This window comes from Oreochromis niloticus, linkage group LG7, assembly GCF_001858045.2.
Source record: "Oreochromis niloticus isolate F11D_XX linkage group LG7, O_niloticus_UMD_NMBU, whole genome shotgun sequence".
Lineage (NCBI taxonomy): Eukaryota > Metazoa > Chordata > Actinopteri > Cichliformes > Cichlidae > Oreochromis > Oreochromis niloticus.
The window spans coordinates 59,447,966-59,467,561 of NC_031972.2; the positions used below are offsets into that span (position 1 = coordinate 59,447,966).

A 19,596-nucleotide genomic window follows, 5' to 3' on the forward strand; every position below is an offset into this window, starting at 1 on the left:
ATTAAGTAGTTTAACAAACAACTCTGAAAAAATAAAGTACTGGACTAAAAATGAGTGAAAACGCAGCCAATGTTCAGAAAAGCGGTTTGAAAGACTTTGAGAAAGCCTGGAAACTCCAAGATGCTCGGAAACAAAATATAAAGAAATGCTGGCTTAAGACTTTTGCACAGTACTATAGTAGAACTTGATACTTGACATATGAATCACCATGATCCTGCAATATAAAGGTGAATTGAAGGGACTCTTTTTGTGAATTGGTGCTATATAAATAACATTGAATTGAACTTGGGTAGCAGGTCGTCAAAGCTTATTACAGAACATTGAATCACCTGCCCAATTTGTAACTAGTAAACAATTTTCTTTAACCATATAAAGGCTCTGTAAAAGTTTGTATCACCAAACTATGGGTCATTTTGGGTCAGGTGCTGAGTGCAGTCTATAGCATTAGCGTGTTTATACACACACACACACACACACACACACACACACACACACACACACACACACACACTTGAGATTGTGTTGACACATTAAGGAAAACAGTTCTCATGGGAGTTTTTTTTTTTTTTGTTGAGTGAAACTTTAAACATGGCATTTGTTCTCTGTTAAAGCCTGTGACAAGCCACATAACTGCAGCATTGGTAGGGCAAGTCAAGCCTGGGACCTTTATTTTAGAGCTGGGCGATATGACCCAAAATTCATATCTTGATATTTTTTAGCTGGATGACGATATAAGATATATATCTCGATATATTTTTTTTTTTTTTAAAGCCATAAAGTAAGAACAAAAAGAGAGTTCTTACGGTGTGTTCACACCGAACGCGATAGACGCGAGCGAAAACGCCCGAAACGCCCCTAATTTGACGTGTGCACATTCGCACCTCAACGCATGTCCAAGAAAAATCCATCGCGCGTCAAAATTGCATATTTTGACGCGCGTGAACCAGAAATGTGGGAGGGATGTGGGAGGAAGTTGTGCCAGACGGTATCTTTGCTAGATGGCAGCTGTTGAGCTAGCGTTTGAAGAGAGAGTCTCCCTCCTCTATTTACTGTGGAGAGCAGAGCAACGACGTTAAGGACGTCCTCGCCGTACCTGGGTCCATCAGGTCCTCCAGAGGCGTGAGCAGTTTGGTGAGTTTCACCACTTGCTCGAGGAGCAGCGCCTGGATGACGGCCGATTTCAGCGATATCACCGTCTTTCACTCGCCCAGTTTGAGGACCTGCTGTCCCGCGTCGGTCCCAGAATCGCCCGCCTAGACACCAACTACAGGCGCTCAATCCCACCTGCAGAGCGCCTGTCCATCTGCCTGAGGTTAGTAAAAGTGTTTAATACGGTAGTCCTTTATTGATACCTGTGCTAATATATGCTAAACTATCGTTTATACACTGCTAACATGGCTGTGGTATGCTATCAGTGAATGCCGTCGGTGTTTACTGATAGCAAACTGTGGTATGGAGACACTGTTTATAATATTTCTAGTGATACTCGACAGTTCTCATCAAGTCCCGATTTAATTCAATTTATGCTTTTATCAGTGTTAGCAATGATAGCATGGCTGTGGTGTCTATCAATGTATGCTCTCGGTGTTTGCTGATATCAAACTGTGGTATGAGGACCACTGTGGGTTAATCTTTGTAGTGATACTCACTCCTTTTTTCTTTAGACCTGGTTTAATTCTGGTATAGTTGAATATTTGTATATAATCCCCGCAGCTGTCAGACTCTATAACAGGGGTCAGCAGCCTTTCTTTAAACTGAGAGCTAGATAAAATTGTGAACAGTTTGGTTCATCTTTAGTTATATGGTTCTATCTAGCATATTCTATCTTGATAAGCTATGTCTTATCACAGGTTAATTTTTCAAAAATATTAACAATGATTTAAGCAAGGAAAGGGCTACATGTCAACATACAACTCTTTATTTCTATTAATGTCTTACTTCATTCCTACCTGATTGACATGTCTAGGAATTATGAGTGATTGGCTCACTGTAGTGGTAAAAGTTGCTACCAATCAAATTATGATATGGTAAAGTTAAAACAAAACACAACTGACTGTTTTATATTATATCTAATATATGTTATGTAATTATCCTTATAATTACAAAATGTTTTATGTAAGATTTATGTTTTGTAATTTAAATCTGACATCACAAAAGTATTTTGGAATTTGAATAATGTATTTTGTAACTGCAGTACACATAATACTAATTTTGAACAATTTTGTCCAGGTTCCTTGCCACCGGGGACTCCTTCAGGACCATCGCGTTCAGTTTCAGAGTCGGTGTGTCCACAGTGTGCCAGATCACCCCCCAGGTAGCGACGGCCATCTGGGACAGTCTAGTGGGCGACTTCATGGCTGTGCCTTCACCTGGAGACTGGCGGTCCATCACAGAGGGATTCCAGGAGCGCTGGAACTTCCCTCTCTGCTGTGGAGCTCTGGATGGGAAGCACGTCCAGACAAAGGCACCCCATATATCACATAGGAGACACACACATTGATATACACTAAATATTTATTCCATTTCTTTTTTTGTGGTGCCCAAATTTATGCACCTGCTTGATTTATCACATTTAACACAAAAATCACTGTGTGTGTCTCTCCTGTATGATATATTTAACTGACATTTTTTATTGTAACAACCAACGATTTATACAGGAAAATAATGGCTATTAATAATGGCTATTAACAAGGTTGCCCAAACTTTTGCATCCCACTGTATTAGTATATTCTGTCATTAGTATAATATGAAATAAATTCTACATGTGTCAAGTCGTGTGCCAACATTTGCTGTGTAGTAGAGTCATTATAAAAATTTATTTGAAATAATATTAAAATTCTCAAACAGAAAAACATTAAACATAAATATATAAAATATAAGTATTTACAGAGAGACAGGAATAAAAAGGACCCAGCTGCTCTCCAGAGCAGGAACAAGGCTGAGGAGGAAATGCGCCATTGGAGACTGGCGTGGCCTCTTCAGGGACACCAGGATGGCCAGCTCCACCACCGATGGACCGTCCTGGGACCAGTCCCTCATCTGCCTCGGAGCTGTCCTCCTCTCTGGGCCTGTAAAACAGCACAATACACAAAGAAATGAGAAGGCTGCTACTAGATTTTCATTTCAACATTGAAAAAAAAAAACCAAAACAAAAAAAACAGGATATAATCAGATTGGTTGTAGATATTTAGTAAAGGTGACCACAAGGGAATCCCACTGAGTAAAAAGCTATCAGTGCTTGCTGTACATCTGATGCTACAATTGCATACCTGTGGGTGCAGCAGCAGGAGCTCAGGGACTGGGGAGCAAGGAGAAGCAACAGGGGATGCTCTGCTGCAGAATCAGTTGGTTCTATCAAGACAATATTAAATGTTAACAGGTTGAATACAATAATCATAGAGAAAGGATATACAGTGGTCCCTCATTTATTGCAGCAGGGGTTGTCAGAATAACTAGCCCCTCGCCATGCACTTTATACACTTTTTCCCCCCCACACATGAACATTAGTCACAGTTCTCACAAGTTGATTCTCAAAGTGCAAACCTTTGTAGATTGCAAAACGTAAAAGTATTATGCCGTGTTTTGTCTTCATCTGCCTGCCACTTTCGTGCGCCTTTTTCCCTCGCGGTGCAGGTGTCTATTTCCGAATGAGGGTCATAGTTATGGGTGTTTTTGTGCTGTTTTATCTATTGGATGTGATGGTTATCAAAACAAAACATGATAAATTTGACAAGCGCAGGAGACACGACACGGAGGAGATTTGTCAATCAGGCTGCAGAATGCAATGCTGTACTGTGCAAAAAAAAAAAAAAAAAAAAAAAAAAAAAAGAAAAGAAATCAGCGAAAAAGCGAGGCAGTGACGGATGAGCGGGACCACTGTGTGCTGTTTATTAATAAACAAAATATATTCCTATATGACAACATGCATAAAAGCAGAACGGTATTTGTACATCAGTGGGAAAATAGCGGTGGCTTGCTAGCTTTTGTGCGGCTTCCCCGGGTCAGTGAAAAATGTAAAACGAGAAATTAATGAACTTACCAGGTTGCCCGATCTCTTCACATTTCTTCCTCCAAGCTCGGTCCTTTATATTCCTGTCTCGGTATACAAAGCAGCTGGTGTCGTACAGCTCCGGGTTGTTTGCTACGGCGTTGATTAGCCTTCCCTCCATTAAAGAATGAAGGGCTTTGGCTGGATCTGCCCCTTTGACCTAGGTCACAGCCACGTCACCAGGCTCCTGATTGGTTGTCGCGGCGCGATTTGACGCTGGAGTTCAGATTTTCCAACTCGAGCGGTAGAGGCGAAACACGCGTATGCACAAAATGCAACACAAAAATTCACGCGCGTGGTTTTTTTCGCGAGTCAAACGCGCCCCACGCGCTACACTGACGCGCGTTTCAGGCGTTTTGGCGTTTTCGCGACGCAAATCTGCCTCCGAATTTTCGCTGGACGCGCAATCGCGTGTCATCGCGCTCTTTCCATTGACTTTACATGTAAACCTGACGCTCTGGCCGCCTCTATAGCGTTCGGTGTGAACACACCGTTAGTCAAAGCTGTGTCCCAGATGTCACACAGGTACTTTTATTAACATACAGCATAGATGTACATGAAAAAACTACTCAAAAATAAATTATGAGCATTTATTAAATAATAATGCTCCATAAATAAAATAAAACTGTTGTTTTGTGCATAACAAAAAGCTCACAATTGTGCAGTCAAAATTTAAACTAGAAGACGCTGAGCATAATAACAAAGAGACAGATTTCACAGCTGCTCTATTCCCAACTTCTACTATGTAACTGACAGCCTGGAGTTTGAAATCAGCTGCATAACCGTGTCTCTGAACAGGTGCCATTTATGGTCCTTATATACACACAGTACGGTAATATTACGTTGAAGCACAGTACGTATTACTCCGCAAGGCTCCTCGGTAGCCGTAATGCTCCGACAATCCATCAAGCGGTGCAGCTCCGTAGCTTACCAAAGTCGTACTAAAACATTTTTTGACAGATTGCTGAGCGCTGTGTATCACATAAAATCGGTTCGTGGTCATCAAGCACAACCAGAATTCATACAAAAGGCGCGCAGTCAACTTTTGAGAGAATTAACGGATTTTAGGCTGTGCAGCCCCTCTGGGCTGCATGGCGTTAGCGTGGTTAGCTCGTTAACACGTTGACGCCGTCCAGCCCCACGCACGGGGCAATGCCCAGTAACTTTGCCATGTCCATCTTGTCACTGCCTGCAGGTGAAGCGATGAGGGAGAAGGGGGAATTGTGTTTGGTGAAGGAGAGAGGCGAGGTTGAGTAATGTTGCGTAAAGACAAAAGTGGACGAAAGAGAGGCAAACTTGTGGCTCCACAACTATAATTATAACGTAACACAGACTATATTGATATAAAGGATATTGTCACATCTTATATCTCGTATAAAAATATAGAGAGATTTTTAAAAAACTCGATATATCGCCCAGCCCTACTTTATTTGCAGTTGACAGACATTCATTCCTCAGCCGGTATCGCACTGGGAGTGTCATGGTTTCATAGTAGGCTTCCTATAGCTCTAGGACCTTGAGTGTTTTGAAAGGCGCTTTCAAATAAAATGTATTATTATTATTATTATTATTATTATTATTAGGACATGATTATTTTGTTTTCTTTAGCAATTAGAAGGAATTTATCAACTTCTAGAATTCATTGCTAGTGTGTGGCAATAAAAGTCTTTATGTATATCAGGGACATCACCTATGTCTTTGGTAGTGGCACTAGTCTGAGAAATTTCAGTATGGTCATACACTGTCAAAGCCACCTCTTGCTCTTTTTCAAATGTGTCCTTTCACCTACTTCTTTCATGCTTTCAGAGCACAGGTGTAAATGGACTACCTAAAACTAATGGATGTGATACTGATAATCTTCTTGGCTCCATGCGAGTTAGCCCACACTTCAGAATAGGAACAATCCAGAAGCTTGTAGATTCTTTGCAAGTGAGAGATTACATTTGAAAGCAACTGCAAGTAGGTTAATCTGCAGATTGATGAATCTGCTTTATTGTCGCACATAAACAACCATATCACAGCCAGACAGAGCAAAAGCTTCAAAAGCTTCACCTCGTTTATGTCATCCTGCTTCCAGCCCTTTTTTCTTTAACACTGCATGATATTAGATCAAGGTCTCTTGTCTCCCTTTACACCCCCCCTTTAACAATGCAGAACAATATAACTTTTTAAACTGTTTTCTGACAATGAAGCTAGTGTTCCTGAATTAAACCTGCTTGGCAACAACGGACCATAATTGAACCTAATCCATCGTCTGCGTCATCTGATGCCCTTCTAGGTTTTGTGTTTGGAGTTCTTTCATCATCTTGGCTGAGGAATCTTTGTCGCTTGAGTGTTTGCGTATAAATATATACCAGTTGCTGAGGAACGATGCCGTTAGCCTTAGCAGTTGCTGGAGACAGGTTTTCATTCTTCCTGAGAGGCAGAAGTGCGAAAGGTTAGCTTGTGAAGTCAGATGGGTGTTTATACTGGGATGATGATCAGATGCTGCCTGCATCGCTGCTGGAGACGCCACGCCCTTTGTCTAAGTTTAGCCTTGTTTATGTGCACACTTAACTTGACATTTTCTCCTCAGCTTTCAGCCCAAGGCTTTCTTTCAGATTGGATCCTGGTTTGTAGCTGAGATGGGAGTTATGTATTGACAGGGGTTACATGAGATGGCTGTTTTTCCTGTGACCTGAGTCAAGTGTCTGCGTGTATGAATATAGAGTACTGTATAAAAATGCAAAGCAGTTAAACATACAAGTAATGCCATGAAGATTATTTATCAGTTAACTCCACACAATACATATTGAAGAGAAAAAACACAACTTTATCAGTTTTTGTCTGCTTGTGGTTATAAATGAGTGCCAAAAACTTGGATAACAGTTTTTTTTGTTTGTTTGTTTATTTGAGTAATGTCAAATAAACAAACTCACGTTGGAGCTAGATATGTCGCATTTTTGCCGATCAGTCAAGAGCTACAGGTACCCTCATTACTTTACTATGGCTGTTTCATAGCGAGCTTCGGTTTCAATTTTGGTTCAGCCTCTGTATCATATGACTGTTCATTTGCTCTTTTCTGACATGGCTGGCTAAAGCATTTTGGGCTTCAAGAAGCAAAAACAGAAAAAAATAATAACGGATGGCCCAAACACATGATGGGACAACCCTTTGTGTTCAGTTTTTACAGCAATTTGTCTTTTTAATGGTTACAGTTAGCGAAAGGTGTTGCAACACACAAAGCAACTCAGGTCAAATTAGATGTGATTATAAAAAAAAGAAATGGAAGTGTGTAAAAAGAAAAAATATCCACCGTTTCATGATTTTACATGTTGTCTTTGCACTAGTTTTAATTAAATATTGGCTTTGAATGATTTTTGAGTCATTGCTTTTTTTTTTTAATGTTTCCATTTTACATGTATCACAACTTTTTTGGAAACGGTTTTAGTTTGGAAGACAATTGTTGCCAAGTATATAACATAATACAAACATGAATCTCGCATTGTACATATATGCTAGAAGCTGTTGTATCCAGCAGCAGAAACATTACCTCTACCCCCAAAAAACAGAAATTTATATAACCTGGTAATAGAACGTTTTTTGTTTTTTTGTTTTTTTCTATGATGGATGCCATTGCTGTGTTTGTGGTGGCTGGATAATTTGAGTTGTAAAAGCAGTTGGGATTTAGAAATATTCTCCTCATTAATCAGGATCAGTTCACTGTGCTAATGATCCAGAAGAGACCTCAGCGGCCTCTAAGCCACTTTCTTCTCTTCCAGTTCCGCGCAACTGCTTTCTAGGAAAAACCGACTGTGTAATCAGTCTTTCTTCCCCTCTTGATCTGACGTACCCCTGGTCACTTCGCTCTGCTTCACTGCCCTCTGGCACACACACTGTGAGACGGTAGTTATGGCGTGGGGGGGAGCGTAAATGGAGCAGAAGACAGATTTGCATGCCACATCTCTTTCCTCTTGACAGTGGAGACAAATGCATCTAGAAGTGCTCTCAACAAGATCCTTTTTTGTCACAGTGAAGTAGAAGCCTCTTCACACCAATCCCCCTAGTGGACCAGGACCACGAGTGAATGTTGAGAGGATGAAACTCACTGTCAAGTTGATTCTCACTTTTCATAGCTAGGCAACTGTCTGAAGTTGATGTTTAGTGGAAACCCTGTGATGGTCAAAAGTCACCATATCAAGCCATATGGTTTGATTAAATGGTGGAATGGAATGTGGAAATACTTATTCAAGTATCAAAAAGAGCAAGGCCTCAATGCACAAATCTTAGAAAGGTCAAAGAGAAGGGTTTTAGTTCTGTACCAGTGTCAGGTTTGCCAAACTTTAGTCTATTATAGGGGGAAAAGGCAATTGTTTGTACAGCATGTGAACATATATTACATCACTCTTAAGTACAAAGAGTCTTTGTGTTCACAGATGGGGTTTTCTCATGCAAATGTTTGCCTCAACTAATATTGTTACAACAACTCAAGGTATCGGGCCGTCACCTTGGAAAAACCGTGAATATTACATTATCCTGTTCTATTAAAGAAACGTATGAGGTGATAGAAGATGCCATATCCGAGGCACTCATGTCAGACCACAGCGTCGCTATTAAGCACTTTGTCAGACGCATTTGGGAAGTGCTTTCTACCAGGCTAATTCAATTGGCTTGATTGATTAGCAGTTAAAAGCCTTTCTTTCCCTAGTCAGAGGAATCTGCTTCAAATGCTGCCCAGCAGGCTAGCTTTAGCTAGGCTGGCCTGCCGGATCAGTTGGTGCCAGGCTTACTTCCTGTGTAGGGTTTCACAGGACGCGATCAATACTTGCAGACAGCTAATTGGATGAGCACTGACACTCACATTTCTCCTCTCCACTTTACGGTCCATAGAATAAAAGCTGAATATGGGTTTGTACGGGAGTGTCCTGTCCGTTACAGTGGATAATATAACAACAAAGTTTATGGGAATGCAATGTGGAAATGAGCTGCATCATTTCTGTGTAGGTGTCAGTTAAGTGAATGTGGCATTATATGATCAACAGTGATCCAGTATGTAACCCTGCAAGGGCTGGACTTCAACCTCAAAGATTTTCTCTTGGCCTGTTGTTTCTCCAAACACACATCCAGATTAATCCTTATCATATGCAACGCCTTATTCTTGGAAGCCTCCATAACCCCTGTTCTGTTTTCTGTTTTTCTGGGTATATCTGGACAGAATGACCAAGTACGATGTAAAGAACTACTTGGAGAAGATCTATAATGTACCTGTTGGAGTTGTCCGCACCAGGATACAGTTTGGTGAGTCTTCTCATTTCTTTGTACTCGAGCACAGAGGGCCTGTAACTTTTTCAGAATTTGGAGTGATTGTACTGTTTCGCAAAATATGTTATAGTCAGGGTTGGCCTTATCTCTTTGTTTTTGTTGTTTGGGATGAAAGTGTGTTGGCTCAGCTCGAAATGGGATACAAGCACAAACGTTTTTTTAGTGTTTCTACTCTTTCTTATTTTCATCTTCATTGTAATCTTCTTTTTTTCTTCTGCTAAATGCGGCCATGACAGCTAATTAAAATGGGAAAAAAGTTTTTTAATTGGGATGTTCTTTTAATTTTGTGATTGAGCCTCAAGTACTATAGCGCTAAAATGGGCACTTTCTTTATATGTATATGTACTGAAATCTTTTTTATTTTTTATATTCATGTCATATTTATTCACTTTATTTATTAAACCATTTAATTACACTCATCATTTAATGTAATTATTTACCTTTATGAGCTATTTTCTTCTGTGTTATTGTATTTTTTTATTGAGCTAAGTTGTTTTTCAAGTGCTTGGTGCTGTAACTCAGTCATTTCCCAGTCTTTTCGGATGAATAAAGTATTTATTTTGAGTTTATACTTGGCTTTCTTTTCCCTTCTGGCATTTTAATCAGTTTCCATAATGACACTAGAGCATCATAAATGTGATGTTGTATGGGCAACACCAACACAGTTGATGCCAGTGGTGGAAAAACATACAAACATCATGACTTTGCATGCGTCTAAAGACTTAGTCAGTCCAAAACATTGGGAGAGGGTGGTGAAACACTTGATTCCTGGTATGCAATACCAAGCCACAAATATTTCATCCAAATTAAAATCCTAAAGTTGTAATGCAGCTGTTCTGAGTCAGTGGGGTAGATACACACACACACACACACACACACACACACACACACACACACACACACACACACACACACACACACACACACACACACACACGTATACATGGTATAAATATTTTTATTTTTATTTCAAACCGAATGCAATAATTAAGTAACATAAAAGATTTGCATATAAGTAATGCACTATGTGCAAACTAAATATGAAACACTTTTCTAGCGATGCGTAACTTGGTACACTAATCTTATTGCACACTAAACACAGTTCATCCTTACAGTGAAGATATACCAAAATACTTTAATTTTTTTGAACAGTGTAACAGTTTTTAATCAGAGTTTAGCATCAAGTCAGTTAAACTTCTGGGAAATTGATCTGATCAGTTAAGTACTAGAGAGAGTTGGTAATCAACCCCCAAAACAAACAATCTTTTTACAGGTGGAGGTCACTGACATTTCTTTACTTCCTGGTCTTTTCTGACAGTTGGACATAACCGTAAGTCCTTAACCTGTCAGCAGGACTGATATTTGCTCCTTTTGTGCAAGGGGGACAGGGTGTGAGCACTGTTAAAACCCTATAAAATGACCTTCAGCAGGCCACTGTTGTGAATGTGTCTGACCAAGCGATCAGACTTCATGAGACTCTAACATCCTCTAGCGTGCCATGTGCTCACTGTCCGGCACTGTAGAGCTCGATTGGCGTTGAACATACAATACCAGAACTGATAGGTCTACCACTGGCGCCCTGTTCTTTTCACAGAGCAGATTCACCCTGAGCATATGTGACAGATGTGAAAGGGTCTGCAGAAGCCATGGAGAATGCCTGCCACTAATGTTGTTCACCGTGATCGATTTGGTGGTGGAGAGGCATATCCATGGAGGCATGCACAGAACCCTATAGACCAGCCAACAGCACCCAGACTGCCATTAGGTATCAGGATGAAATCCTTGGAACTATTGTCAGACTCTATGCTGGTGCAGTGGGTCTTGGGTTCGTCTTGGTGCATGACTTTTGATTTTTGTGGTGTCTTTGAATTCAGCCCTCTCTAGGTTGATTTTCATTTTCCTTAAACTGTTCAGTTGTCTTTTGTTTCTAACACATTACCCAGTCCATATCAGTGTAGATATCAACATGATTTTTCCCATTGAGTTCTTATGTGTTTTCAGTGTTCCTTGCAGTGTATAAACAAGTCTTGTCTGTAACTAGCAGGATGTTTCATCAAAGCATTTACTGAAACTTGCAAAACTACTTCTGTGTACTTTCTGCCTGGTGCTATCTGTCTATACAGCCCCATATTTGTTTTTCTGGTGTAGTGCTTAATGTTATCCCAAAGTACTGCAAAATTTAAAAAGTAATGCATTTACTTAATTAAATTATGTAAATGCAATTACATATTTTTTAATAGGGACAAGCATTTCAAAACCATATATTTTGATGTTCACTGGAAGCTATTCTTCAGAGATTACCCCTCACCCAAATTGCTCAAATAACTGAGCATATTCATAGCAGACTTATGACATGCTGGTACTAGCCCATTATGTCCTACAGGGTAGGCAAAAAATATTTCTATTAAATATTTAAACATTTCTACATTTCTTTAAATAATTAATCAAACATCCATAAATTTAACTTGGCAGTTATTCATTTTTGTTTAATTTTTTTTTTTTTTTTATTTAATTCACAATAAAAGCCTCCAGAGTCTGCAAAACTTTTAAAAGGAGCTAAAAACCATAATACAAATCTTTTAAAACTGTTTCTGACTTGTGCTGGTTTTACTGGAAATTATTTGTAAACATGAGGTTATATTGTTACTGTTCTTTTCCCCCATGATAATTCTAATTCTCTATTGTGAGAATTGTTTTAATTGTTTTTTATATAGCACTGAGGTTCACAGAAGCAGGGTTTTAGGAAACATAAAGTCTAATTGGTTCATTTTTGGAGACTGTCAGCAGTGGTTAGCGGTGATTAGCAATTTAAGCTTACAATGTAGACGGCCTTCCACTGACATGCAGCAGCGGGAGTGTTTTCCAGCGGCTAGTTGCGGTGGTGGTTAGCGTGCCTGGCTCTCCTTTCTCCTTAACACACACAGCTGCTTATCTGACGATCTGCTGCTGCAGCACTCCAGCTGTCCCAGGACACCCCATGCTCCCTCCACATAAACACATGCTATTCACTTATAAACTTGCTGCTTTGTCCCCTCCTCATCCCAACCCCGAATCCCTGAGTCCTGCGCCCCTGTCAGGGATAATTTCAGAGCCAAAACCAGTTTTATCATTGATTTAGTAATCCTATTGGCTTTTTATGGGTGAGTTAATGGCTTAAGTTTTTATTTAGGGGCTCGGTATAATTCTAGGAATCTACAAGTTCATGATGGAACAGAGGAAAAGTATAATTGAATTGCTTGAAGATGGAAAGATGCTAAGACCCTTCTTTGCTAACCCTGAAGGTCCAAGAGGAGAACACCCCTCCACTTCTGCGGAGAGAGGTGCCGAGCTTAGCCTAGCCTGCAGTTTGGGGAACCAATTGGAACTGTTTATTAGAGTTGTGTCATTACAAGCTAAGAGAAAAGCTCCTTAGTAGAGAAGAAAGAAAGAAGGGAGATTTTGGGGGATAGAGTCGGTCAGAGAAGTAAGACTAGCTGAGGGCCCTGGTTATCCTTAGGTACGTCAGAGAAGGTATCCCTGTCTGCGTCAGGGGTTCCACTCCATTTGCAGTGTAAAGACGGGAGCAAGCTGAGGAGAGTAAGGGGCGCAAAACAACCCTTTCTTCCCTCCATATGCGGCAGGGGTATTTTGGAAGGAGTTGCCATGGTTACTCCTCTGGTCTGGGATTTGTAACGTGATAGCTGGCTGCCAAACCGCAATCTCAAAGAGGGAGGAATTGTGCTTGCGTTTGCGAGTGTTGTATGAAAGGTCTGTCTGTATACGTTGGGAAAGGAAACCAAGGGAAATATACTTTCTTTTATATCTTTTCGAGGTATTATGCACTTGTTTGTGGGTTTTCAAAGATGTTTCGGTTGTACCTTGCTATTTCAAAGGTTGTAGCATTTCCCTGTGGATTTCCTCAGCAACCTCATGACAAACACACACACACACACTTTTTTTTACCTTCATCTCCCACCCACTCAGGGGCCTCCACTTAGCCAGCGTGGTGGAGGTGGTGGTGGGGTGTGTTTTACAACCCTGCTCAGGGCTTTCCCTGAGCAGTGGGCTGCCTGGCTAGTGATTACTAGCTACACGTACCACACACACATAGGCATGGACACACACTCACGAATGACTCACTATAGGGGAATGTTTCCCTTGTTTTTGAATGTCATAAACTGTTCCCATGGAAATGGCAGTTACTCAGAGGGCCTGTTGACTTGACCACTAGGGTCTTATTGAGATTAGAGTTCTATGGGAGAAATGGACCATTTGATGCTCTGGTTAGTATCCATCATCATTGTAGTTTTTGTTGTAATGTAAAGATGTGTATACCTATATCTAGGGCCTCAAAAAATCTCTCTGATTTATTTGAAGTTAAGTCCCTAGCCTGCCTCCACACACATGTGGTATCCCTACACATGCACGCACTCAGCAGTTCCCCGGCTCCCTGGCTTTCAAACCCAGAGAGGTCTGAAAGGAATGAGGGTGATGTCATCATCACCTGCAGCTGTGAAAGAGGTTAACCAGCACTACATGGTAAACAAGATTGGTTTGTCCTTTTCCACACATTTTCAATTATAACTTTGGCTTTTAGCCACTATGAAAAGAAGATAACCCTTTCTTCGTTTTTTGCAATAGTTCACTTTCACCTCGTTTTCAAAGTTCAGACCAACCACTTTAGTTTATCTGAAGCCAAGATTCCAGAAAGGGAGCCTTTGGATAGCACAGATCCATCCAGAGAAACTGAAAGAACACGTAAAATTATTTTTTTCTTTCAATGGCTTCTGTGCAGGACTTGAAATTGTGTAGTGCTGAAGTTAAGGATCAGCAATGGTAATGCACTGGAAGTCTGCTGGCAGTCCATGGACAACTCATCTACCTGTAGAGAGTGTCTGTTGTCGATAGGGACAGCGTACAAAGTATGTGGTAAAACTAGTCTGTGGGAAACTCTTGCTTGTACTGTTGTTGGTCAGTCAGCCAGCTGCTGAAAATATACAAAAAGCTTCTTTTTTTTCCCCATCTCTTTTTTGTGGTGAACTCCACTGTCACTGCTTTCCCTGTTCTGGCTCACTTGTCAACCAATTAGTGTTCAGCTGACACATGTTGTCATCCTCGTCCAGTTGGGATATGCAGTTGGGATTTTTGAGGACTGTATGGGGAGTACGTTTGCTTTGATTAAAACCCCTCTCCGTACCACTCCATAGGGAAATGCATACGCAAATGGACATATTTTGTGGTAGCACAAATTAAGCTAAAGTCCACTGCTTCCTGGGCTTATGTCACCCTGTGCTCGTCCCTTGTTGTTTGATGTAGCTAGGGCTTCTTGCTTAAAAAAAAAACAAGAGGAAAAAAAAAAGAAAGAAAAAGACTCCCTAGTGTTGTTCAGAAAGGAATGGAGCACACTGTTGTAATTTCTGGGCAGATAATTAGTGCTTTACACGTTTTGTTGACTGACTCTTAGTACAGCTAAAAATGTTGCAACACTGCCCACAGAGAATAATACAACTAGAGATTTTTAAGGGGAAAGCTACCATACTAGAGACTATAAATCTGTAACTGATAAGCCATAATGATATTCATTTCTTTTAACATTATACTGTTATCTTTGCTTAATCATGCTCTCACTATATTCATAAATATCATCACTTTGTCCCTCTGTTCTCTTTCTAGTTTACCTTCAAAAGTAATACCTGCTGCTCTTTCTCTTTTTCAGGGTCCAACAAGAAAAGAAATCATCTAAACCAGAAGGTTAAGCAACCAGACTATAAAGTAGCCTACGTTCAGCTGGTGAGAAAACATAAACACACACACACACTCATCCTTCTACTCCCATTTTTTTCTGGTTAGTGTGTAGTGTAGCTATAGCTCACAGACTCCTATCCAGTACACAGTGCAAGGCGGAGACCTCACCACAATAACGCTCTCTTTTTCTCTTGCACAGCCGTGTGTGTGTGTGTGTCTTATTGTGGGGGCATTTTGGGGGCATTGAACTTTCATCAGTTCAATGCCCCCCTTTTTTTTTTTTCTTGTGGGCTTTTTTTTAAGGGGAGAACTGGGATGGGTTGAGATGGGTATGTTGCATTGCCCTGCAGTTGGCTTTGAAGGCTACATCTTAAATTCACTCTTCCTTATACACATATTTGAGTACAGTTTCTTTACCTGACATTCTTCCCTTGTTCTTGAGAAAAACCCCATACATCATATCATCTCATATCTATAATTTGAATCTTTTTCCTGTGCACCTCACCAGGGCTTTGCCATATCATACTGTACATGGTAATACTGGAATAAATTTTTACATGATTGATGTAAGTGTCATATAAATTATAAAACTACCCCATGCATTTATGTTTACGAGTGTGCATAACAAAACAAGACCAGATATGTCTGAGATCGAGAGCAGTGTGTCATTTTTGGGGGGGAGAAAATTTACTACCTGAAAGGAGAGATACTTCAGGAGACAAAGCAAAGTGCTTCGCAAAATATGCAAGAAAACTGTTCCTACGTAAAGGTAGAAATAACAAACTTATAATAATTCCTGAGGCAGAAGCACACCATTGAGTAGACCAAGCTATGATGGCATGTGAGGGGGAGATACTAGCAGCTGGTGAAGTAAACAAATGAGTCAACCGAGCATCAGGGGAGCACTTGCTGATTGTGCTCCATATGATGGGAAGAGCAGACGGTGGATGAAAATTACATGGTGGACAAGGAGGGATTTAAGGAGCTGGGTAAAAAGCTTGACCCAAGTGGCAACATTTTAGTTAGGAAATAATTTTCAATTTCAGTTTTATTATGTGACAATGTTGTGCAGCCTCTTGAAGAGTTACGAGATGAAGTGTCCACTGAAAACACTATCTATGCTACTTTTGTGCTTGCTTTTGATTTGTGCTTTGTCATGTTATCAGTGATGGTAGCTCATTCCAAAAGATGGAAAAAGGATGGATTGCAAGCTGCAATCACAGATAAAAGGCTATGGTATTATCACAAACTTCCTTGAACATCATGATCATGTTGAAGCTACAGCTCCCGCCCCTACGGCTCACACGCTCTGGCAGCCCTCTTGAAAAAAGGGTTGTGGTAAAAGTTAAGCACAAGATGGTCTCTTTGGTTTCATATGAGACTTTTTACAACAGATATTGAGAAATGGTTGGATGGAGTAGTCATGTTCACTTAGGCTGTTGCCTCCAGACCTTTACGTGAGAATTCTTGATCATTTCACTAAAGCTCAGTCTGTTAGTATTTGTACACCCCTCACCCACCACTTGCAAAATAAAACATCACTAAAGTCACTTTATTAATGGCCCTTTGATCTGTATGAAAAGCAAGTTTTGTGCAATTTTTGTTTTGTGACTGCTGTTTTGATCTTGCCCAGATAAATCAACACTGGGGTAGACACTTGTATATACTGCACCGCCCACCCGACCGGGTGCCATCAATCTTGAAATGGATGAATAATGAAAACTGTCTAAACATGACAAAAGAGGATGAAAAAGAGGATACATAATTGAAGCAGCCATGAATCTTTTAAAGGGGAGACTTCCCCTTGTCTAACACTAAGGCAGTGGCTTGTGATTTTGTGTGTGGCAGGAATTCCCAGCACAGTTAGTAGTGACGCTTCTGTCTCACCAGACATGCACCACAATTGTAGGTAGGAGGATGCAGAACATTGCACACACTTGGGTACACACACCTGTGACATGTTCATCATTCATGCATAATGAGCCCTAGAGGATAGATGTTTTTCTTTGAGTGTCATTTGCTCCCTAGTCACATTCATGTCGCAGGTTTGTCAAGTCGTGCACATTTAACTGCATGCAGAAATGCAGATTTGCTGTCTCTTTGCTGTTAATATGGCTAGATATAAAAACCAAAACCCTGTCCAATTTCTCTGGCTGTTTTTTGTGAAAAACATGCTCTCTCCTCACCCTTTCCTATAGTACTTCACTTTTTTAAGTATACGCATACACACACACAAACACACACTCTCAAACACAAAGGCCCAGAAAACCCTTGTTTCTTCTGCAGCAGTTTGTAGAAAACAAGATTGTGCCTAATTGACTCCACATGTGGAAGAGTTTTCTGTGGGTAGATGCTCACACTGTGGTACCCCCGTTCTACTACCCTCATCCTTGGCTCCCCCTCCTCTCCCTGCGCCTTCCATCAGCTAATATTGCAGCAGTAATACGTTTGCCCCCTCTCTCTCATTCCTTACTCTAGGTTTGTGGTTGAGGGGAGGCCTCCCGTTTTGCAGGGTTCCGTGACGGCCATTTTCCTCAGGCTTAGGGGGCACCCCAGTACTGGGGGGGGTGGGCTGTGTCTGCATGTGTGAAATGTGCATTGTGTGTGGGAAAGTGTGTACAAGTGTGAGGGGCTTTAAGGGTGAGCTGAGGAGGTGACCAAGGCCATGATGGAGCCGTGCCAGAGCAGGGAGGTCCAGAGACGGGGCAGAGCAATCAGGGGGAGGGGAAAGAGGCTCTATGTGTGTGAAACTGGGTGGTGGTGCTGGTGGTGAGGTGACAAAAACAGCAGTACAAATCTTCAGTCAATCAGATTGCTTTTAAGCCTGACTGGCTTTCAGTGGGACTAATGTGTTTAAAGTCAGACTGCTTTTATGCACCGCTTGGCCCAGTTGAGGGCTAACTCAAGCCGATGTGCTCAGGGTAACACTTGTTTCAGATTTTCGCGGTCAACTCATATTGTTCCATTTTGTTGATGCTATAAAGGGCTGATGTTGGAAAATCTGATTCTGTATTGCACTTTTTGAGCTGTCTTGTAGGCAAACTGCAGCATTTTGGCAGAAAACGCCTTTCAAAATAAAATTATACTATTTTTATACATGGTGCCTGGTAGACCAATTTTTTTTTTTTTTTTTTTTTATTTTCAATTTAAAATGTTCATAGTGCATACCTTTTCTTCAGTTATCTCTTAGTAAAAGAGAATGCATGCAACTTCCTTAATTACTTTACAATTTCTTTCTATTGTTCAGCAATACCAGAACTTGGCATTAACATGAAACCTGTTCTTTGAAATTTTGTGTTTCACTTGTCCATTCAGAAAATTCACTGTAACCATTCTAACAGTTCATTTGTGCTGTTATTTTCCAGCCTAGATATATTCTGTAAAATGTTTGTTAGAGATTTATTTAGACATTTAGTTTCGGGGTGTTTAGTGATTTAGTGATGAATGCGGTCATTTTTTTTATTTGCATTTGCCTTCCTAACTCCTAGTCATCTTTCCACTGGATTGTAAATCACTTTGTGAAGTTTCATCTAGCTAAAGCACTGGTCATGATTTGGATATTACAGTGATAGTTTACAGGTACCTGTTAAGAATTACTAGTACAGATGCTATAAATGATGTGTTAACAGTTGTCTGTAATAGTGTCAATGTCAATTTATGGATAATTATGGCTGTGGAAATGAAAACATCCAGAATGATTGAGATTTATAAAAAACAGATGTAGATTTTGAGTGTTTTCAATAACAACACCATATTTCAAACATATTTTTGTCTTTGAGTCAGATTACAATCCCCAAAGTTGGTATTTAGTTAACATTATAGTGACATTTATAGTGTTTTGGTGAATAACTCTTTTTAAGTCACTTGTCATACAAGATGCATCTTGCCAGCTTTTTAGGAAATGTTATTCTCTCTTCGATTTGTACTGAGTGGTTGTAAATTTAGTTGTTTTCACACATAATCTTCAGATGGTTTCGGGGAAATAACACTTGACCTTTCTTACAAGTGATACACAGCAGGAAGTACTCTGCTACTTGGCCACACAGTAGAGCCTGAAAAAAAAAATGCAACTGTTGAAATTCCTAGTCTGCAGAATACTTTATCATGTAAACTGTCGATCGAGGTAGTTAAAGTTGAACTGCTATTTTTTTTTTTGGTTTTTTTGTTTTGTTTTTTTTTTGCATTTGAACTGACAGTAGGAATATTAACATGGTGTAATGTCCAGCTGACCGTTGACTAGCTACAACCACAAAAACATGGAGACTTGTACAATTACAGTGAGGTGAGTTTGCTTTGAAAAAAAAGTTACTAACCCTGTTGCCTGTTACTGTCCCCAGTGGAAAGAGTGGGTTGCAATCTGCTATAGTACTAGTACACTACGTGTGGTACAAAAGGTATAGCGGAGCCACTCGGTGCACTCAGCCTGTGTCTGCGGCCTTTTACTTTCTTGAGAGAACTGTTTCAGTTCTTTAGCTTTTCTCTGCATTGCTTCACTCTTCCTGGATGGCAAAGGCAAAAGTTAA

At 40.4% G+C, this 19,596-nt stretch overlaps 1 protein-coding gene across 1 annotated transcript in view; it reads left to right on the forward strand.

Annotated features, from left to right (window-relative positions):
- mrpl23 (mitochondrial ribosomal protein L23) overlaps window positions 1–19,596 on the forward strand; it is a 47,796-nt gene that overhangs the window by 8,493 nt on the left and 19,707 nt on the right. The window contains exons 3-4 of the mRNA XM_003440546.5: window positions 9,243–9,325; window positions 15,045–15,118. Of these exons, the coding sequence (XP_003440594.1) occupies window positions 9,243–9,325; window positions 15,045–15,118 (157 nt within the window). The remainder of the gene's footprint in view (window positions 1–9,242; window positions 9,326–15,044; window positions 15,119–19,596) is intronic.